General features: G+C 41.9%; 2 protein-coding genes across 3 annotated transcripts in view; one reads left to right on the forward strand and one right to left on the reverse strand.

Annotated features, from left to right (window-relative positions):
- ARL6IP6 (ADP-ribosylation factor-like 6 interacting protein 6) overlaps positions 1-3,310 on the reverse strand; it is a 44,809-nt gene extending 41,499 nt beyond the window's left edge. The window contains exons 1-2 of the mRNA XM_011943042.1: positions 2,170-3,310; positions 608-661 (exon numbers count right to left, since the gene is read on the reverse strand). Of these exons, the coding sequence (XP_011798432.1) occupies positions 608-661; positions 2,170-2,668 (553 nt within the window). The 5' untranslated portion in view covers positions 2,669-3,310. The remainder of the gene's footprint in view (positions 1-607; positions 662-2,169) is intronic.
- Positions 3,212-19,610, forward strand: part of PRPF40A (PRP40 pre-mRNA processing factor 40 homolog A (S. cerevisiae)) — a 62,887-nt gene continuing 46,488 nt past the window's right edge. The window contains exons 1-3 of one of the 2 annotated variants that reach the window (XM_011943041.1): positions 3,212-3,372; positions 3,572-3,841; positions 5,054-5,185. In XM_011943041.1, coding sequence (XP_011798431.1) covers positions 3,758-3,841; positions 5,054-5,185 — 216 coding nt within the window. In that variant the 5' untranslated portion in view covers positions 3,212-3,372; positions 3,572-3,757. Of the gene's footprint in view, positions 3,373-3,571; positions 3,968-5,053; positions 5,186-19,610 lie in introns of those variants that run through there. The other variant, XM_011943040.1, reaches the window with a different exon arrangement.

Genomic DNA, 19,610 nt, shown 5'->3' on the forward strand with positions numbered 1-19,610 from the left:
TTGGACCTGAGTCACATGCAGTTGTGTTAAAAATGTATTACTAGTGTGTGTGGTATATACACACACCAGTACCCATTAAAAAATTATTATTGTTTTAGACAGGGTCTCACTCTGTCACCCAGGCTGGAGTGCATTGTAACAATCACGGTTCACTGCAGCCTTGAACTTTCCAGCTTAAGTGATCTTCCCACATCAGCCTCCCAAGTAGCTGGGACTATAAGCATGAGTGGACTTAAACCACACCTGCTAATTTTATTTTTTGTAGAGACAGAGTCTCACTATGTTGCCCAGACTGGTCTCGAACTCCTGGGCTCAAGTGATTCTACTGCCTCAGTTTCCCAAAGTGTTGGGATTACAGATGTGAGCCACTGCACCTGGTCCCATTAAAAAATTATAGCAAATATACCATATATGTATACACATACTTCACATATATAAAGGAAATCTAGTAACATTTATCACCAACATATGCAAATGAAAAACTTAGTAAGACTGAATGACTGCACATAGAAATATATTAAGTATTTTATCCCAAATTTAGTTCAAACATGATCTGGAAACACAAAAATGAACTCAAAACCAAGGCAAGTGACAATTAATTCCATACCTAATAATCCAGTGTCTACAACATCTTCATTTTTCAAACTGTCAGCATGCAACTCTGCAAATACAAAGAGGGACTTAGGTAGGAAAGTAATATTATAATTTGAAAAGTACCTAAAGGGCTGTGAAGGCATTGTGGAGCTGTGGAAAGTGCTCTGGAGTCACAAAAAACTGGGTTCAAATTCTGATTCAATTTACCAACTATATGACCTTCAGCAAGCAAGTGAATGTGTTGACCACTAAGGGAGCCAACAGCCATATACTGTACATAGAATGAGAGTACTGTTTTTTCCTGAAGGTAGTTGTAAATACTAAAGGGCACACTAGGCGGAGTTTACTTCCTTTCTCCATTCTTCAAAATAAGCACGGTACAATGTCTTCTGCAATAGAATTCCACTTATGGTTTTGTGACTTTATGATACAAAGGCAATGTCTCCGAGCAAAAGAGAAACAAACCACCTAGGAGACAAAACTATCAGGATTGCAAAAAAGGGTAAAAAAGGGAGGAGGGGAATGATAAAGAAATGAAACATTGGCAGTCAACCATTTAAGACTGACAGTTTGCATTTTATGCACATTCACAGTTTACTATTTTATGAAGAGGTAAAACCTACATCAACTGGCCAATGTGTCTTCTGCATGAAAATCAAGCATTGTAAGGTTTTAGATGCCATGCCATCTGCAGCCCACTAAACTCTGGGAAGCAATGAAGACAAATAAAAACCAGAGTTAAATAGATTTCATTATATTTAATGAAGTACAAAAATAACACTTCATTGACAATGTTTTGGATGCTTTTCATATAAGAAAGTTCTTTTGTTTTTTTTTTTCAGTAACTTGGCAAACGTCACAAACTAGTAAGAATGGAAATTTAAACTTAACTCTGCTTCTTTCCACTATAACATACACTAGCCAACTAAACTATACAACCATATGCCTTCCAATAAACTTTCAACTGGCCAGTATTTCAACTTTTATTATTTTCCTCTAATAAAATTATCAGAGGAAGAGTGGACTATACTTCCTGCAATAGAACTCTGTGCACTACACCTGGACACAAACTTAAAAACTGAGAGGCTAATTATTTTACCTATAGAAGTAGAAATTTGGACTACGCGATAAAAATCTTTGTCCCTGAGGATTCTGTGTAGAGGAATTGGTGGACAGCACATCTTTATTTGTGGATGCAGGCCACTGAACATAGATGGCCTATTTTAATTATATGCACTTTTCACAGTCTCCTTTTAATGGTGGGTGTTTAGCCTTTTGTTTAATCTTGACAATACTTCCATCCCCCGTGTTTAAGGACTTGAAGATATTTCTTCAAGAGTACCCATTTAATCAAAAGATCCTTTTTAAAAATGGGTCTCCTGATCACGGATCAGGACGCTCCACTTACAAAAGGGCTGGAAACCAAAGTAAGATGCAAATGAGGACTCTGGGTGAAAGCAGCTGCCACCCCGCGCGGGCTTAGGCAGCAGGAGGAAAGGGAGAAGGGTGGGGGCAAGAGCCACACCCTGACTCCACTTTACTCTGGACAGATTTTCAAGGACTCGGCTTCAATACCTTTAACGATCAAGTAGGCGATGGCGAGGAGGAAGGCGAGAAGGATGGCGAAGAGCAGCGAGCAGAGAATAGAAAGGACCTGGACCGGCCACCGCCGAGGCTGGGTTCTGCTGCCCGCGGCCGCAGGAAAGATACCATTGCGCTTATCCGGCAGGACACGCGACCCGTCCCCGTCCGGCAGGAGCAGCGAGCCCTTTCTGGGCTCTGACCACGCCCCAGCCGAGAACTCCGCCCGCAAGTCGCGGGCCACTTGGTCGCATCCCTCCTCCTCGTCGACTTCGCCTTCACCCCAACTGTCCCCCTGAATAAAGGAGGAATACGTTGGCCCAGCCACAGGGCCCAGGGTGCCGGGACGGCGGCGCCGCAGAGCCGACCGCCACCCGCTCTCCGATAACGACATGGCGCGAAACACAGCGAAACCCGCGGAGTACGAGCCTCTCCCACCTGCCCCGCCCCGGGTCCGCAACAGCCAATCCACGGCCGTGGCCGCTACCACCATGCCTCAGAACCCAGGGGTGAACCACGGCTAGCAAGGGTGGGCGGCGGGTTGCAAAGGAAATCGTAGGGCAGGAGGAGAGGTGGGATGCGCTTGGACCAAAGCTCGACCCCAGGGCTGTAGCCGGAAGGGGGAGCAGGAAAGCGCGCAGCGAGCAGTGGGCGGAGGCCGAAGGCGGCCGAGTATCCACTCCCTGCGGCGCTTCATCGCTGCCGGAGACCTCGGCCACTGCCGCGTCACCAACGGGAGCGCGCGACCCGAAAGCCTCAAAGCCGCATCTTTTGGACGCCGGGTCCTAGCGCCCGCTCGCGCCTTCCGACACATTCCCGAAACTATTTGCCTCTTCTCTTCTTCCCCTCTACGCTCACACTCTGCTGCAGGTTCCCCCATTACGGAAGGGCAGCTCTCTGCCTGGTGCTCTCGCGGTGCCTTAACTGCTCACCCCATCTCCCTTTAGTGTGGTTCTCCCCACCCGTACCACAACTTCCCTCACGCTACTCGACACGCCTCCTTCCTCCTCCGCCCAGGCGCGCGCTCTCCACCTGGTGCGTACCGAGCTCGAACCCGCTCCTCGGAACCCCTCCTTTCGCCTTCCCCGCCCCCTCCCCTCCGCCTCGAGCACCGCGCGCGCGCATTCAGCCCCAGCCACCGCTAACACTAGAGACTGCTTACCCCCGCCCCCTCCACCCTACCCCTGGCGGCCTCAGGTTTGTGGGGCGTACGTAACTCGGGCGGGGAGGGGGAAGGTGGCAGACCCCACTGCCCCCACCCCCTACGGGGTGAGGCGGTCTAAGCTCGGGAAGCTGGGACACGGTTGTCTTCCCTTCCCCTGGGGAAGTTGGTAGAGTTTTCCCGACGGAGGACTCGGCGCAGAAACTTCCTCCGTCCTCCCCCCGCCCCATGCAGGCGACGCCGAGTGAGGCTGAGGCTGCGGGCGAATCGCCGCAGAGTTGCGTGTCGGCAGCGCATTCTGATTGGACAGCGGGGAAGCCCGTCAGCCTGTTGGCCTCGCTGATCCCGCCCCGTAGCGCAGGGCAGCCTTTAACCTTTAGCCCCAGTGGGCGCCAGCCACTCAGATCGCTTCTTGTTGGTATGTGTAGCGGCAGTGGCCGCCGGCGGAGCAGTCTGAGCCCGACGATGAGGCCGGGGACAGGAGCCGAACGTGGAGGCCTCATGGTGAGTGAAATGGAGAGCCATCCTCCCTCGCAGGGTCCTGGGGACGGGGAGCGGAGATTGTCCGGCTCAAGCCTCTGCTCCGGCTCTTGGGTCTCTGCTGACGGCTTCCTGAGGAGACGGCCCTCGGTAAGGGATCAGTGGGGCAGGGGGAAGGCGGCACAATGAAAAACGGAGTGAGAGAAACAGGAAGCTTTCTCCGAAAGGAGAAGAAGATAAGAGTGGACGAAGGAAGAACTCGAGATGGTGGGATATGTTCTGAGGGAGAGAAGTGGAGGGTGGGGTTGCACAAAGAGAAGGATGTGAGACCCTGGAAGTACCCCGTAGGGCTTGGCCTAGACAGATGCGTGGTGAAGGTGCTGGCTCTTGGGCGGGGTGAGCGTCTTGGAGCTTTAGGCCGGATTTAGCTGGGAGGGGGAGGGAGGGGCTTGAGTCTGTAAGACTTTTAACAGCGGCTGCCAAAATTTGTTTTCATTACTCGTGGGGGTCGTCTGCATGGGGAACTGTTAGGACAATTGGCAGGAGATAATTAGCTGGTTTTCAATGGACTCATCGGTAAAGAAAGTAGTTGTCTTTTTAAATTGCGTTAAAAGGGATGAATTAGTTGTTTGCGTTTAGTGTCCGTGAGTGACAGAACCTCAGTCTTTGAAAATGTATTTTTGGCAGAAGGAATTTTACCTGTCTTAAAAGTTATGTTAGGAAATAAGTTTGTTAGGAGTGAATTGTCCCTGGGTGGCACTACCGTTTGTGTTTTATAAGACTGACTTTCACCTGAGTTAATATGATAGAGCATTTTAAAGTTTAAAATCAGTAGTGTTATAAAATAACAATAGCTGGCTATTTTTTATATCTGCATGAAATAGGAGAATTGTTGTTTTCACTGTAACATTTTAAGATTAATATTCAATATGTATCCTCCAAGCTTAGCAAGCCAGTTAGTAGCTGATTAAGTCAATGCTTTAAAAAAAAGAGAAAACCTATGATCCAGCTGTCCAGTAATCATCTTAACTTTTCCCGTTTTGTTGCGGAATTTGCAAGCTCGTTTTAAATACTAGCAGAATGCATTTTGTTTAAAACAAGGTGTAGATTGATCCAGTGATGTTATTATACATAAGCTTAATATTAGGTTGCTTCAGATAACTGATTTGTTGAAATGAGATTTTTGAGAAGCATTTAGTATTCTTTGCTCATTTAAAAACGTTCGCTGTTTTTCAGATGGGGCACCCTGGCATGCATTATGCCCCAATGGGAATGCACCCTATGGGTCAGAGAGCGAATATGCCTCCTGTACCTCATGGAATGATGCCACAGATGATGCCCCCTATGGGAGGGCCACCAATGGGACAAGTAAGAATGCTTTTATTTTATTTTGCATTTATTTATTTGTTTTTGCCTCAGATACTCTGTCAAGATTTCAAAATCTAGGTCAATAGTTATAGCTATTGAAGGATTAGTTTATGTTCGAATAATTTTAAATAAGCCAAATGTTGAATCATGACTGTAACGGAAATTTGAATGTAATGAAAAAATCTCCTGAGAAATTTACTGATTACCTCGAAACTAAAAATTTCTTTTTATTATTATTTAAAAGTAAAGTGTGCGTCCAGGCTTTTATTTTTAATGATTATTTTTTCAAGCATGCCAATTGAAGTTAATGGTCTAAAAGTAAATATTATCTGATACAGCAACATAACTGATTTTGGTAGACCATGTAAATAAATAGAATCTGAAATAGCAATTGTTTTGGTTTAGAGCGAATTTTATTCCTGAAATATCTTCCTCTTTGTGTGTTGGAGGAGGGTGAGGGAGGGTGGGGGGTTTGTGCTCTATAATTCTGATTCTTCATAGGACAGTGCCAATAGGTACTTCATTTTCCACTTACACTATTTTTTTTTAATGCTTATTGCTTCTGCACTCCTGCTTATGAGCTGTCCCTTCCATCTCTAGCATAAATTGTAAATGGACATTTTGTAGAAGTGATTTGGATCAAAAGGTTTTAATGCTGATTCAGTGATTTCGGTAGAACTGAGTTTCTAGAGAAGCATCCAAGAAAGGTAACAGGTTCAGTTACCAAGAGTAATTTTGTGCTCCATGTTAAGTTCTATATAGATCTTTAGGTGGCTGGGTTATTTCCATTTGAGTATTTCCATAAATCATCAAAAATTTAGGCTAACAAAATATTTTGGAAGCAATTTCATGTGATCTTTTGTTAATTAGTACTGTTTGATAATTGTTTAAGCTTTCATGGTTAAAGTTATTGGTGAAATTGCAGTGGGAAAAGGAGCTTGCTATGTGTCTGTCTCTTTTTACTTAACCTTTAGAGTAGAAGGGCTTAATGTCAAGTGATTTTCCTCTTTTTTTTTTTTTAATTTGGAATGTTGCCCTTAATTTTGTTAAAAAAAAAAAAAAAAAAAACCTTTATTCAAAGGCACCAGCCCCAAAAGATTCTGCTTGCAGGAGTTCTTTAAATAAAAGAGCCTTTTATTCTGTTACTTTAGAATAACACAAATTTTAAAACTCTCTAGGTGATGGAGAAACAACTTTGATTCCTCTTCTGTTTCTTTCCATCTCTAAGCAGCAAGGAGCTCTTCTTGTTTTCTTGGTAGAGCTGCTCTAACTAGATAATGAGCTTTAAAAATATTTATTCTTTAAATGCTCTGGTTCTTATTTAAAATTAGTTTCTTTCCACAGAAAGATAAAATAAAACAATTTGCTACTGCCAGATGCTTCTCTCTTTTCTGGGGCCTTCTGTTTCCATTGGGCCAATCAAGGTAAGTTTTGCAAGGGATTGACCTGCTTACCCTTGCTGTAATGGTGCTATTGCACTACCAAAACCAAGATACCAGCTAGTCATATTTCTAGTAAAAAAAAAAAAAAAAATGCAGATTTTATTTTTTAAAAGTACTTTCATGTATCTCATTGACATAAGCTGGTCACAGTTTGCTTTATGGCCCTTTCTCTTTAGCTATATCAGTGACCATCTTTCTAGTAAGTTTACTTGCTACTTGGTATACATCCATTCAAATAACTGATTTTTTTTGTGTTGTTTCCTTCTACTTTTTCCTAGGCTAATAATACGCCATGTGCCTTTAAGTAGACCTAATTATTTAGATGTTTAGAATTCTTCTCCCTCTGAAGGCTCCTGTTAGTATAATAAATAAATGTTTTAGTAGGAGTTATGCTCTGAAAGTCCCAAAAGAATCTCCACTGTTTTTGTCAGATTTATATAATTCCCTTTTACTAACAAATATGGGGCCCAAATCTTGGTAAAAAAAAAATTCTTATTTTAGCTTTAAAACGGACTGGGAGAGCATGGATAATTTAAATTCTCAAATCAGAAATCTTATTTGAAACTCTGTAAACATTGCTTTAAAAATTAAAGGTGATAATAAATAGCACAATTGATCTTTTTCCTGCATTATTTCTTCTGCCACTCTCAGAAGTACTCAGAAGTAGTAAGTGGTCAGAAGATAAATTGAGACGAAGCAGGATGTCTGTCTGTATCATTTACAGTAGTGACAGTTGGGAGGGTTCTGCCATGCAATTTTAAAAAGTCATTTCACAAATTCTTTAGACTTTGGGACTGAAGGTTATGAAATCCTTCATGTATTGAGTGGTTTTCATGAGCATCTCATGCTGGGACTAAAATTGGTGGCAGTCTTACTTGCCAAATAATTGTGGTCTTTGGAATGTTACCAATATGACATGAAATTATAAAACTTGTTTGTAAAATAATATGCAGACTGGATAGCTTAATGATGTACGGAAGCCAGGGTTCATAATTTCTCAAGTGCATCAAGCTATTTAGCTTAAAGAAGTAGTGTGTTCAAATTTTTTTTTTTTTCCTTATTTCATGAGATGACCTAGAGTGCCATCTCATGCATTTAGGCTGACTCTTAGTAGTAATAAATATTTGATGATTATCAAATTGAGCTTAATATTCTTTCAGGTTTATTTCAGTTTTCTATCTTGTAGATTAAATTTGCCTCTTACTCTATATAACTTTATAGAAAAGTCATACTTTTAGAGTTATAGGATCTTATAGCTGAAAGAGACCTTACAGATTGTTTAAAGCTTTAAATAATATGTGATTTAAGATGCCTTGAGAGATCACTAGTTAAAAAAAAAAAAAAAATCATGTTAGTAAAGAAAGATAAAGAATTTTCCCTGCTGAATGGCAGTACTCAAAAATTTCCCATTGGGAGACCGAGGCGGGTGCATCGCTTGAGTTCAGGAGTTGGAGACCAGCCTGGGCAACATGGTGAAACCCCGTCTCTACAAAAAATATTAAAAAATTAGCTGGGTGTGGTGGGGTGCGTCTGTCAATCCAGCTATTTGCGGGGCTGAGGCAGAAGGATTGCTTGAACCTGGGAGGTCGAGGCTGCAGTGAGCCAAGATTGCACCCTACACTCCATCCTGGGTGACAAAGTGAGACCCTATCTCAAAAATATAAAGATTTTCTGTAGCGATTTCTATCAAAATAAAATTATGTCTGAGGCTGTCTTCTTCCTCAGTGTCCATAGTAAATAATGTTTTCATGTCTTACTCTTTTGTCTTTTCTACACAAAGGACATGCAAGTCCTGCCATCTTTATCACAGATGATTATGCCTTTGCCCCAGAGAGTCCTACTAGCTGGCCCTTTTTTTTCCTCCATATTTTGAGTCTTCATTTTCTTCTATCAATGAGAAGAGTAGAGTAATTGAGTTAAGGTCCCTTTCAGCTCTAACAGCCTATGATTCAGTTCAGATCATTTGATAAGATTTTATGGGAAGATATGGAAATAAAAGAACAGAAAATTCCTTTAGTACTGCCTCCCTAATTCTATTTATTCAGTACCTTTTTTTTTTTTTTTTTTTTTGGTCTTTGGTCAGTAAACTGATAAATGAATAATTGCTTTTTACAAATGAGTTTGATTTTCTTGTTCTTATATTGAGTAAGGCTGGCTCTAACGGATCTTATTTTATTTCTGTTCCTGATACCACATGAGCCCAAGTCGTCACTCTCCCATGCCTAGGTTATTCAACAGGTTTTGAGTTCAGTTGGTTTTCTTCCTTCAAGGATGCCCCCCTGCCCCCACAAATTTTAGATTGTAATCTCCTTGCTCGAGAATCTCCAGTACTTTTCAGTGCCTGTAACATAGTATCTAAATTCCACAGCTTAACTTTAAAGAACCTCCCATAGTACATGTCAAAGCAGGATTCAAGGCTGCATGTCTTCACGCTCCCTAATTTGAACTTAGGCTGGTCTTTTCAGAGTGTCTTGAGTGATTATATTAGTTCAGAACTTCAAACTTAGGCTGTTCTTACCCTCCTGCCCCCAGCTCAGTATCTCCATAAACTTTGCTTTGCTTACCTATATTGTACTATTTCAAGTCCTGCCTTCTCCAAAAGTTTCTCAAAAATAGCTTTTGCCAACATATACCTCCCCTTCAGATTATTAAAGAAAATATATGTAATCTACCCATAACTCTTACTGTTTCATTTATTTTGGCACTTAGTTATTGACTTGTTTCATGGTGTCTTATTTGTTTTAATTTTCCAACAAGTAATAGATTGTAAGCTCTTAGAGGGCAAGGGCTATGTTCTGTACTTTATTTTAAGAAGCCTATAGGTGCTGAGCACAGTTCTTGGCACATCATGGGTGCTCAGTAAAATACTTGTTGAATGAATGAAACAAATACACAGGTATTCTTTCCTGCAGTATAAGCCCATTAGTCAGTTAGTGTTAAATGTGACTGTTTCCAGTGGTTACTTGTGACTTTATGTTGTTACTACTTATTCTTGTTTTTAGTGTCTGCCTCTTTACTCTTACTTTTTCATTGACAAAAATGGAAGATAAATAAGATGAAATAAATAATTTTTGTTTGGAGAATAAAACTAAAATACTTGCATTTACAATCGACCCTCTGTATCCAGAGATTCAAGCAACTGCAATGGAAAATAGTCTTTTAAGAGAGCAACAACAAAAAAATACAAATTTTTAAAAATATAGTACAATAACTATATAGCATTTACATTGTATAAGGTATTGTAAGTAATGTAGAGGAAAAATGATAAAGTAGAATATAGGCCTTGCAGAGAAATTCAGTGTATTGGTACCTTAGACTTATCTGACTGATTTGACAAATTTATTTGTTGCTGTTCCTTCTGAATTACCCTTACTTTTGATTAGCTACAGGATCCATGCCATTGAATTGGGCATTAGCCAGTGACAAAAAAGAGACAGAATTTTTGTTTTTTAGGTCATCTGCTCATAATTCTTGAATCTGGGTACATGCGGATGACTCAGGCAAGTGCTTTTAAAAAATATCTTAACTCAGACCTAATATGTGTAAATTCTTGACTGAATGTGGTTAGATTTTTGACAAATGTTACTAGTGAGACTATAGATACGTTTATTTTCATTATCTTTAGAGAGCAGTTCATTTAAATATGAGCTCATCCATTCACAAACTTAAGTGTGGAAAGATCTAAGGAGGACCACATCAGTTGAAAAGAATGACCTGCATCCCACCCCCCTCCCCCCCGCGGTCCCCTTTTGAAATTCAGAAGGTGTAATATTTACTAAGATACTGAGAAGTCTTGCAGAAGGCTTTTACAATTTTTACTCAGTATTTCTGTTTTATTTGACCAACTTCGCCAACCCCCCCCCTTCCCTAGTTTCTCTAACTCCCTGATACCTGTTTGTTTTGCTTTGTGTAGCACATTGTATGAAATTAGCATTTTGTGAGAAATGCTGAATTAGGGCCCTTTATTCTTTTAGTTTGCTCTTTAGGAGAAAAAGGCAACATCAACATAAGTTAGTATTAACACACATATACATAAATGAAGCAGCTTGTAGAGTGCAATGAATGTATTTATTAGTGGATCAGAAGAGGGAACAAATCAATGATTAACCTTTGATTTTTAAATAGGCTTGTTGAATATTGATGACAAGACTAATAGTAGTATTAATAGATATTAAAGATTTGAAGCTGGGCACAGTGGCTCACACCTGTAATCCCAGCACTTTGGGAGCCCGAGGTGGATGGATCACGTTAGGTCAGGAGTTCGAGACCAGCCTGAATGACATGGTGAAACCCCGTCTCTACTAAAAATACAAAAATTGGCAGGACATGGTGGCGCACACCTGTAATCTCTGCTACTCGAGAGGCTGAGGCAGCAGAATTGCTTGAACCTGGGAGACGGAGGTTGCGGTGAGCTGAGATCGTGCTATTGCACTCCAGCCTAGGCAACAATAGCAAAACTCTGTCTCAAAAAAAAAAAAAAAAGATTTGGTACATGTGTGTAAACCATAGCAGTGTACTAGAGATTTTTGGGAGTTTTTCTTTTTGTTTTGAGACAGTGTGTCTGTCACCCAGACTGGAGTGCAATGGTACAATCTCCACTAATTGCAACCTCATCCTCCCAAGTTCTCCAAGTAGTAGGAATCACAGGTGCGTGCCACCATGCCTAGCTAGTTTTTGTATTTTTAGTAGAGTCAGGGTTTCGCCATGTTGGCCGGGCTGGTCTTGAACTCCAAGGCTCAAGTGATCCTCCTGCCTTGGCCTCCTAAAGTACTGGGATTACAGGCATGAGCTGCCTTGCCCGACCTGTTTTTAACCTAGAGAAATAGGTCTGTGTTGTGAAGGTTTATAAGTAGGAATTAATAGATTACATTCCTGTAGAAATTATTAGTCTTTTATTCTCATTTTTTTTCCTTACCTTTATTTTTCTTTTAGTCAGTACACATTTAAATCTCTTGGGTGTGGTACCTAGTGTACAGGTGATGTATGCCCTGCTGTCAAGGAGGTCATTCCTGAGATGTCATTCTGAACTTGTTTTTGTCTTCTAATTGCTGATTTGGCTGTTACGGTATTTCTGTACGTTTGGAAATCTAGTGGCTATGAATATTTTATACTGGGTGAGTATCTGTAATCTGGAAACCAGAAATGCTCCAAAATCTAAAACTTTTGAGTGCCAACATGACACTCAAAATAAATGCTCATTGGAACATTTCGGATTTTTAGGGATGCTCAACCAGTAGGTAAAAAGGCAAATATCTGTAAATTTGAAAAAATCCAAAACAATCTGGTCTCAAGCATTCCATATAAAGGCTACTAAACATGTATTTGCTTTCTTTCGCTGTCTGGTCAAGTACTCGTACTTTATATATCACTTATTAAACAAGTTAGTTGTACTTAGCAGTTATTAAAGATGTGATTGTCGGAAGTAAATGTTCGGTGTCACAAAGTGAAAATAGCACTCAGGCAAAAGTTTTCTCAGTAAGGCAATTTACTTCTGTAGAAGAGTGCGTCTTGGAGACGGAGCCTTCATGAGATGGACAAGGGAGGGGAAGGGGTACTTACTCCTGACGCAGCTGGTCCCCACTGTTGTGTCTTTCCCCTACTGGCTAGGATTGGACCGCACAATCTAAACTGACCCAGTTGGCTAATGTTTGAAACTGAGCCCAGCTATATAGGCGGGAAGGGGAAGGCTATCCATTATGGCACAAAGCATGTCTAGGCTTGTCAGGGCATGTCAGGGTGCATCAAGGGCAGGAAGTGTTGTTTACAGTACGGGTAACTATAGAAACTAGAGAAACAACCAGAAACACTGGGAGTTAAAACCTTTTGAAGAGGAATTTATCATCTCTGTCAGTTTCACTGTCTTGATTTTATAGTTTTTTTCTCTTCAAAATGTCTCAGTATATCTTGGCTCTGTTCTTTTGGGTGTCTAGAGGGAAGAGTTTATCTGAATAAAGTGGAGGAGAGCTCAGGAAGGTTTTGGTGAGAGCTGTTTTTATAAGTCTGCACTAAACTACGAGTACAGCATCCTGTAAGAAAGAGCACACCTATAACGGCTGTAAGAGAAGTAAGGATTGAGGCTGTGATTCCTTTTCATTTACTGAACCACCTCTCTAGCCATCTTGAGAAAGGGTTATCGACTTCAGAATTTTTAGTTAGTTCATTGGATAAAGGGGTAAGTCCTTGTAAGGCCCTTGTTATGTTCCCAGTGAGGTCAGTGTTATTTAGAATAAAGGTACAACAGTGAGTTTTAATCATAACACAAACACCCCCTTTTTTGACTAATATCGTATCTAGGGCCATTCTGTTTTCCCAGGCCATCTGGCTAGTGGGCCCCAATTGTTCTGTTATCCCTCTGACAGCATCCCTGGTGTAATTAATAAACCGCTGCTGATTATAATAAATGTGATTTATCCGATCTACGTTTTTATTAGTTGTCACTCATGAAAATATTGACTCAAATCCTGCAACTATTTGATGTCGAGTTTCTTTTTTTTGAGACGAAGTCTTGCTCTGTCCCTCAGGCGGGAGTGCCGTGGCGCGATCTCGGCTCACTGCAAGCTCTGCCTCCTGGGTTCACGCCATTCTCCTGCCTCAGCCTCCCGAGTAGCTGGGACTACAGGCGCCTGCCACCACACCCGGCTAATTTTTTTGTATTTTTAGTAGAGACGGAGTTTCACCGTGTTAGCCAGGATGGTGTCGATCTCCTGACCTCGTGATCCGCCCACCTCGGCGTTTGATCTCGAATTTTAAATTTATCATAAGTACTCCTTGTGGGACTCCAGTTGCATCTAAATAAATATGGGAGTTCAAATACCCGTAAGGAGCTTCCCTTGCTTTGCGATGTTGTTTTTTCTTTTTCTGGTGGATGAAGTGCCAGGGTAAAAGGGGTAGCCAATTGGACTAGAGCACAAGTGCCGCTCCAGTTACTTGGCAGAGTGTCTAGTAGAGGTCCACAACAATGCCACCATACATCTACTCAGGGACGAATAAGGGCTGACTGATTGGTAAGCTCTTGGGAAATTTTAAGTTCACTGCATCCTTTTAGGTCTCCAAGGAACGCTAAGTTTCCTCCCTGTTGTGAGAGACAGGAAGTGAACTTAGTGTCGGGGGATGGAAGCTGGATGGCCCTCGGGCTGACCCACAGGGTGTTGAACTTCGGGATACAGCAGAGAGAGAGCTTGACGAGACTTGTTACCCCAAGCTGTGGAATCCTGGAAAAGAGCTACCATACAGCGCATCCCTGGTCAACTGAAGGACCATCCTAGTGAAAAGGGGACAATCTGGACCTCTGGTCTGCCTTGTGAACGAGTATAACAGTTGCTTTTGTTTAAAGTGTGGACAGAATATTTGATCCATTCCAACCAGGCATTCGCACCTTGATATCCTGTCTCAGGTGCCAAAGTTTGTTTTAGGTCTTTAACTTCTACAATAGCTACCTTGGTCTTTTCATTAGATGGAGGAGGAACAATAGTTTTGTTGTGAGAGGTTTTGGAAGAAGGCTTAAGGGTGTAGGTGGTAGGGGATCAATGAAGCGTATTTCAAAGGATCTGATAGGTTCTGTTCCTGACACCTCAGCCCCCATACTATAAAACCCGCTTAAAGAAGGGAACTGGCTTAGGGAATGGGGAGAACTTTGAGGGTTTGAGATAATAACCTGTATTGGATAGTACTGGTTTAGCTCACAGCTAGGGGAAGCTGTTTCTCTAGTAAAATGAATATATGGCTTTAGGAAATTACAACTACTGGTTGGGGCAGTCCATCCATGCTCTTTAGTGGTCTATAGAACATTGGAACAACTGTGGCATAAAAGCTGTCTTAGCAGGGTGTGGGGGACAATACTCCCAGTTGACATTGGAGTCTTTATTGAAACCTTTCCAGACTAAATGATCCTGATTTACTAATGTCCAGTCTGAGCAGAGTCAGGAAGGACAGAGGTACTGTTTTGGGGTGGAGAGCTATCTTTGACTTGACAAGTCTCCACAGGGTATAACAAGACAAGCATCAAATGTAGTAGTTTGAGGCGAAATTGACTCGGTTGTATTAATAACGAGGTGGTCAGCAATAGAGAGAGGAACGAAGGAGTAATAGAATAGATGTAAGAGAGTTAGATTTTCCTTAGCTTTAGTTTGGTAGGGTTTTCCCCTGGGACTATGGCCCATGTCTCTGGAGGGAGTGGCACTTTTTTGACTCGGGTGTGATGGGTCTGTCCTTTTTTTGCTGTCTGGACTGTGGTTTCAGTAGTTAGTTGCACTAGGTGTGGTCCTTTCCAGGCCAGTTTGAGCTTTTCCTCTTTCTAGTTTTTGATGAGGACGTGATCCCCAGGCTGATGTTGATGTACTGGGAACTCCAGGGGCAGTGCCTGTGCTAGGAGACCTTTGGTTTTAAGAGAAGAGAAAGTAGAAGATAGACCAAGTATATAATTTTTAAGGAATTGGTCTTTAGTTTCAGAGGTAGGAATGTCAGCAATGGAGTGTAAATAAGGCATTCCATAGAGCATCTCATAAGGGGAAAGACCAATATCTTTCCGAGGGGCAGTTTGGATTCGTAACAGGGCAACAGGAAGACGTTTGGTCCGTGGTAACTGATTCTCCAGAACCAGCTTGGTTAAGTGGTTCTTCAGAGTTTGATTCATTCTTTTTACCTTCCATGATGAACGTGGGTGTCAAGGAGTATGATATTCCCATCTACTGTCTGTTGTTTGGGATAGCTTTTTAATGATGTGTGTGCTAAAATAGGTTCCACTGTCTGAGTCAGTATTTTCTATTAACCCAAACCTGGGCACTATATTTTTAATAAAGGCTTTAACTACATTATTGGCCATTGCATTTGAAAAGGGGATAGCTTCGACCCAGTGAGTGAGGTGATCTACACAAGTGTATATTTTAGACGCCCTATTGGAGGCATCTCAGTGTAATCAATCTGGATACTTTGGAATGGCCTTAAGCCTGGACCGCTTCCCACAAGGGGTAATCTTTTTTTATAGTTTATTAGTTTTCTTACAAACTAAGCAATTGTCTGTAACCTGTTTGGCCAGGGTATAAATTTCTGTGCACCCATAAACTCTTGAGGACTACGTTCTCAATCGACCCCAGTGGATCTCTTGATGTAGTTGGGATAAGATTTCCCTCATAAGGGGTTTGGATGACATTTCTCTGTGGTTTGGCAACGTCCATTTTCCTTCTGAATTCTCTTTAGCACCTATTTTTATTAGGTTTTTTTTTTTTTTTTCAGTAGAAGAAAAAATGGGGATCACGTTAGAACAAGGAAGGTAAGGAGTTAAGTGAAAAACAGGCATTTTAGAGGAAACGGCAGCCTGTTTGGCTATCTGATCTGTTAGGTTATTTCCTCAACTTTTCAAAAGAAAGGCTTTTCTGGTGTCTGGGGACGTGGACAATAGCTATTTCTTTTGACAACTGAAGGTTATTCATTACTTGGGTGTTATAGCTCCTGATGAGCAAGGTCTTGACCTTTACTGTTAATGAGGCCTCGTTCAGTCCAAATTTTTCCAAATGTATGAGCCACTCAAAAAGGCCTACTTAGAATCAATATAGATGGTTCTTCAAGTACTTTGAGGCTTGGCTGAGTGCAAACAGCTTGCAAGTTTGGGCAGACCAATTACTGGGCAATTTTTTTTGACTCTCTTTGAGTTTGTTTTCATCAATTACTGAATACCCATTGTGTCTTTTTCCCTCAGTCACCTGGGAGGAACCATTTATAAGTGTCGTCCTGTCCTGAAGGGAGCTTCTCCTAGGTCTGGTCAGACCTTTGTGTGGTAATCGATTAAATCTAAACATGTGTGGTTTTTTTTTAGATTTGGATCCCCTGTTAGGAAGCCTGCTGGGTTAAGCAAATTTTCAGTGGCTACTTTTAAATCATCTTTTTTTTTTTTAACAGAATAACCTTATACTTTAAGATTCTTGAGTCAGCAAGCCACCTCCCTGCTTACTGGTTTAAGATAGTTCTAACTTTAGTGGGGCGTGCTTACTGTCAATTTTTCTCCGAAGGTTAAGTTTTTGGTTTCTTGGACCAATACTGCGGTAGCTGTAATGGATTGGATGTATTGAGGCCATCCACAAGTAACTGGATCTAAGACTTTTGACAGGAAGGCCACGGGCTGCTGACTGCCACTGTGTTCTTGAGTAAGCACTCCCAAAGCTACCCCATTATCCATGTTCACAAAATGTGGTACAGCTTTTCCAGGGAAGGTAAGGCTAAGACAGGGGTGGTTAGGAGCCTTTCATTCAGCTCTTTGACCTGATCGACTTCCTTAGAAGTCCACAGATTGTCAGGCTTCCCCTGGGCAAGTTTTTGATATGAAAGTTTGCTGTGCATATGAGTCAATCCATAAGTGGCAGTATCCAGCTAACCCTAAAAATTTCCTGAGTTCTTGTTTAGTTTGAGGCAAGGGTAGGGACACAGTTCTCTCAACTTCTTCAGGCCCTAGTCTGTATTTGTCAAGTGGCCTAAATATTTAACTTCAGGCTCCACATACTGAAACTTTTCCTTTGAGACTCCTAACCCCTCAAACTGCAGATGGTTAAGAATATGTGTAGAGAAGCCAGCTACTTTCTCTATATCCTCACCAGATATAAGAATATCATCAACATATTGGAGTAGGCATATTTGTTTTGGGATGACAACTTTTTATAATACTTGTTCTAAAATTTGACCAAAAAGGTTAGGGGAGTCTGTGAACCCTTAGGGTAAGACTGTCCATCAATACTGTTGTTTCCGCCCTGAATGGGGATCCTCCCACCCAAAAGGAAATATATCTCGACTATCTTCAGCCAGGGGACATACCCAGAAAGCATCTTTTAAATCTATTACAGTAAACCATTGATGATTATATGGAATGTTGCTGAGAATGGTGTAAGGATTGGGGACAACGGTGTGGGTAGTTTGGACTATTTGGTTAATAGCTCTAAGGTGCTGTACCAGCCGGTATGACCCGTCTGATTTCTTGACTGGCAATATTGGGGTGTTATAAGGGGACGTACAGGGCTCAAAAAGCTTGTCTTTAATAAGACCTTTAATTTTAGGTTTCAACTCTATCCCAACCCTATCTATGGGAATGGGGTATTGTTTTCTCCTTACAGCTTCCCTGCGGGGGCATTAAACTTGATGTGGATTGGAGAGACTTGGAGTTTCCCTCGGTTCTCCTCTTTGGACCAGACATTAGGATTAATGTATTTTTCATCTGCAGTGATGAGTAGGTTTAATGAGGCGAGGAATCCTCTTGGGCTGACTTGTAGGCCTATGCCTAACTTCAGCATTAACTCCCTCCCTAATAAGTTAGTCGATGCCTCAAGGATTAACAAAAACTGAATATGAGCTGATCGATCCTGGTATCTGACTTCTGTGTTTTTTTAAAATTTTTTTTTAAATTCTTCTCCTTTTACCTGAGACGAAAAGTTCCTCCAAAGAGTAGGCAATATTAGATGGAGGGAAACAAACAGGCATGAGCCGCCCTTGAATTGACCAAAAAGGTGATAAGCTCATGCTTAGGGCCCACTTCTGAATTTATTAAGGGCTCCTGGTGGGACTCAAGATAAAAGAGACAGAGCCCCTGACCCCCCTATTCTTCCTCGAAAGTCATGAGTGGAAGGGCTTCTTTCTCCTTTTTAAATTCGGGACATCTGTCTTGAAGTGGCCTGTTCTACATTTGTAGCACCTATCTTGCCCTTACCCCCTCTCGGTTCTGAGATTCTTTGACTTTGCTCCTCCATACTCTTTAGAGGGCCTGGTAAATGAGGGCCTTGGTTCTTTAAAGGAGGGTTTGGACCCTTTATGGGTTCTGGCCCCTTGAAACTCTGTTTAGAAGTGTATGGATTTGGAGTCATCTATTGGAAGGTGGATAATACAAGTTTTGTCTTTCGTTTTTGTCTTTCTTCATCTGTCCTCACGTACACCTTTTGAGCTTTCCTGAGAAGTTCACTTAGGGAATGGTCTTCCCAATTTTGTATTTTTGTAATTTTTTTGAGATGTCTGGCCATCTTCTAGTGACAAATTGGAGTTTTAATATTCCTTGCCCAAGGGGATCTTCTAAATTGAGGCCTGCATATTGTCTCATTTGCTCTTTCAATCTATCTAGGAATCTCATAAGCCCTTCATCCTTTTTTTGTTGTATATCAAATGCTTTAGAGAGATTTTGGGTTCGGGTACTGATTCCTGAATTCCTTTTAGAGAGATTTTGGGTTCGGGTACTGATTCCTGAATTCCTTTTATTATCATCTCCCTTAGGTCCTGCATGTTTTCCCGGTGAGCCAGATTTTTATTGTCCCACTGGGGGTCTTGGGTGGGGTTTTCTGGTCCACGGTAGGAACGGTAGGAACTTTTTGACTGGGAGGACGCTCACGTTCCCAAATTACCATAGCAGCCCTACGAATACTCCTTTCTTTTCCTGAAGGATGTCCAAGATGGACATTAACTCTACCCAAGTGTATAACTGAGGTCCTAAAAATTGATCAGTTTTAAGGGAAAGAGAGCAGGGACCGACTCTTGAATTGTAGAGGGGAAAGGGAAGTTCTGGATATCCTTTTTACATTGCTCTATTTCGTGTTGGAGTCCTTAGGCTGATAGGGGACAGGCTCGTGGGATGATAATTTCTGAGAGTCAGGATTGTAAGGAGGAGGAGTAACATGAGTAGGTGAAGGAAAGGATCTAGAGCGGGATCTGGGGCGGCAGCAGCTGCCTGAGGAGAGGGGTTGGGATCACTGAGCCAGGGAGGATGGTCTAGGGGATCTCATGTGCTGGAGTCTTTGAGCATTGGAACTAACTTATCTAATTTTTCCTTTTGTGATGCTAGATCAGGTTCTTTCCTAGTTGTCTCTAAGGGAAAAAGGAGGACAGGTACCTGCCTCCAATAAGGAGCATAGTCCAGTTCCTCTTGAGAAACTGGGCTTTTGTCATTGACATACTGAATCAAAAACTGACACATCGCACCCTCGTTCGACCCAAACTTTGGCCAGAAGATTGAGGGTTTG

This window comes from Colobus angolensis, unplaced genomic scaffold (assembly GCF_000951035.1).
Source record: "Colobus angolensis palliatus isolate OR3802 unplaced genomic scaffold, Cang.pa_1.0 Scaffold215, whole genome shotgun sequence".
Taxonomy (NCBI): domain Eukaryota; kingdom Metazoa; phylum Chordata; class Mammalia; order Primates; family Cercopithecidae; genus Colobus; species Colobus angolensis.